The following is a 1,955-nucleotide window of genomic DNA, read 5'->3' as shown; positions in this document are numbered from 1 at the left end:
CTCTCTCTCTCTCTCTCTCTCTCTCTCTCTCTCTCTCTCTCTCTCACACACACACACACACACACACACACACACACATCCTCACCACTCTTGAATGCTCCAGATTTGGCCTATTTTTAGCAAGCATCTTTCTGTGTGTGCATCTACAAGGTCTGATATTTTCCCCTTGCCTGCCTGCTGTCCCCTCCCCCCACTCCATCCCCCAGCTGGAGGTGACAGTCCCATGCCAGTCCTGTTGGTGGCCTGCAGCCCGGGTTCTCTAACTGTCCTTTCAGGAAATGAAGACATCAGTGATAATGGAGCTCTTCACTCAGCAAACTCAACCACCAACCCGGCTGTGGCTGAGCACCAGCCCTCCCCACCCAACCCACAGCCTCTTTCAGAGGAGCAGCCCCCAAAACCCAAACTTGAAGGGGTCCTGGTGAACCATAATGAGCCCCGATCCAGCTCCAGGATTGGGCTACGGGTGCACTTCAACCTGCCCGAAGACGACAAAGATACGGAGGCATCCTCTGGGAGCGGTACAGCCAATACCAGCCAGACTAGACCGAATTCCTTCCCCGAGAGGTTCAATGGACAGGAAGCCAGAATCCCAGAGCCTTCCTCACCTATCAAGGAGCCCCCTCCGGTCCTGGCCAAACCCAAACTGTAAGTAAGAACAGAATGAGTGAGTAACTGTGAGTGCCTGTGAGCCTCCTGTGAGTCTGACCCTGAATATTACAGAGACAGGGCTGGTAAGATGCCTCAGCTGGGTAAAGGGGCTTGCCACACAAGCCCGAAAAACCAGGTTCAATCCCTGGGACCTACGTGATAGAAGAAAAGCAACACTCACAAGCATCATTTGACCTCCACATATAATGTGTGTACACCCACATGTATGTGCACATGTGCACATGTACACACACACATACAAAAGTAAATTTAAAAATTTTAATAGTAGAGTTGGGCTGGGGATATAACTCAGTTCTAAGAGTGCTTGCCTGGGGGCTGGAGGAATGGCTCAGTGGTTAAGAGCACTGACTGCTCTTCCAAAGGTACTGAGTTCAATTCCCAGCAATCACATGGTGGCTCACAACCATCTGTAATGGGATCTGATGCTCTCTTCTAGCGTGTGTGAAGACAGCTACAGTGTACTCGTTATATATATATATATAATATATATATATATATATATATATGCAAAAGAGTGCTTGCCTGGGATGCACAAGGCCAAGGGGTTGATCCAGCCTTGCGGTAGGCGAGGTAGGGTCCACCTGTGATCCCAACATTTCCCAGGTAGGAAGAGGAGGATCTGAAATTCAAGGTCAACTCCAGCTTCACATGGAGTTTGAGGCCAGCCTGGGCTACATGAGACCTTGCCTCAGACCAAATCAAAGCAAAAACAAAACAAACAAGAGAGAGAGAGAGAAAAAAAGAAAACTAATTCCAAGTGAGAAAACATGCATCGAGTGTAAAGCAGAATGTGCATCTCTGCATGACCACGGACACTCATCTACCCTCTTTATTAGTGTTAACTTTCAACCCGCCCCCCCCCCCCCCCCCAGCGACACAGCATGTAAGTTCCGAAAGCACCTTTCTAATGTTAGAGTTCCCCATCCCATCTTTCTAGTACCCAACAATCTTGACAGTCCAGTCTTCTGGCCTTGTGTGCACAGGAGACGGAGGACCAGCTCCCAAAGACACACTCGAGGATGTGGCTTGGGAAACTGCACAGGCAGGGGGTTGGGAAAGGTGAACAGATCAAACTTCAACTCCTGTCTGTCTTTGGAGGTGTTAGTGGTAGGCAACCAGAGATGAAGAGCCAGGAGCAGGCGAAATCGGCTCAGGAACTGGGAGTGGGGCAAGGAGGTGGAGAAAGGATGGAGAAAGGATGGTGCTCCAGTTTTCCTCTTTGTTCATGTGTGTGTGTGTGTGTGTGAGAGAGAGAGAGAGAGAGAGAGAGAGAGAGAGAGAGA

General features: G+C 49.7%; 1 protein-coding gene across 1 annotated transcript in view; it reads left to right on the top strand.

Moving 5' to 3' along the window:
• The window catches only part of Mypn (myopalladin), an 88,406-nt gene that overhangs the window by 58,218 nt on the left and 28,233 nt on the right, over positions 1 to 1,955 (top strand). Inside the window, exon 10 of the mRNA XM_021174306.2 lies at positions 276 to 648. Within this exon, the coding sequence (XP_021029965.1) occupies positions 276 to 648 (373 nt within the window). The remainder of the gene's footprint in view (positions 1 to 275; positions 649 to 1,955) is intronic.

The sequence above is a fragment of the Mus caroli genome, chromosome 10 (assembly GCF_900094665.2).
Source record: "Mus caroli chromosome 10, CAROLI_EIJ_v1.1, whole genome shotgun sequence".
Lineage (NCBI taxonomy): Eukaryota > Metazoa > Chordata > Mammalia > Rodentia > Muridae > Mus > Mus caroli.
Note: the sequence above shows the minus strand (reverse complement) of the source record. Positions and strands in the feature narration are given on the sequence as shown.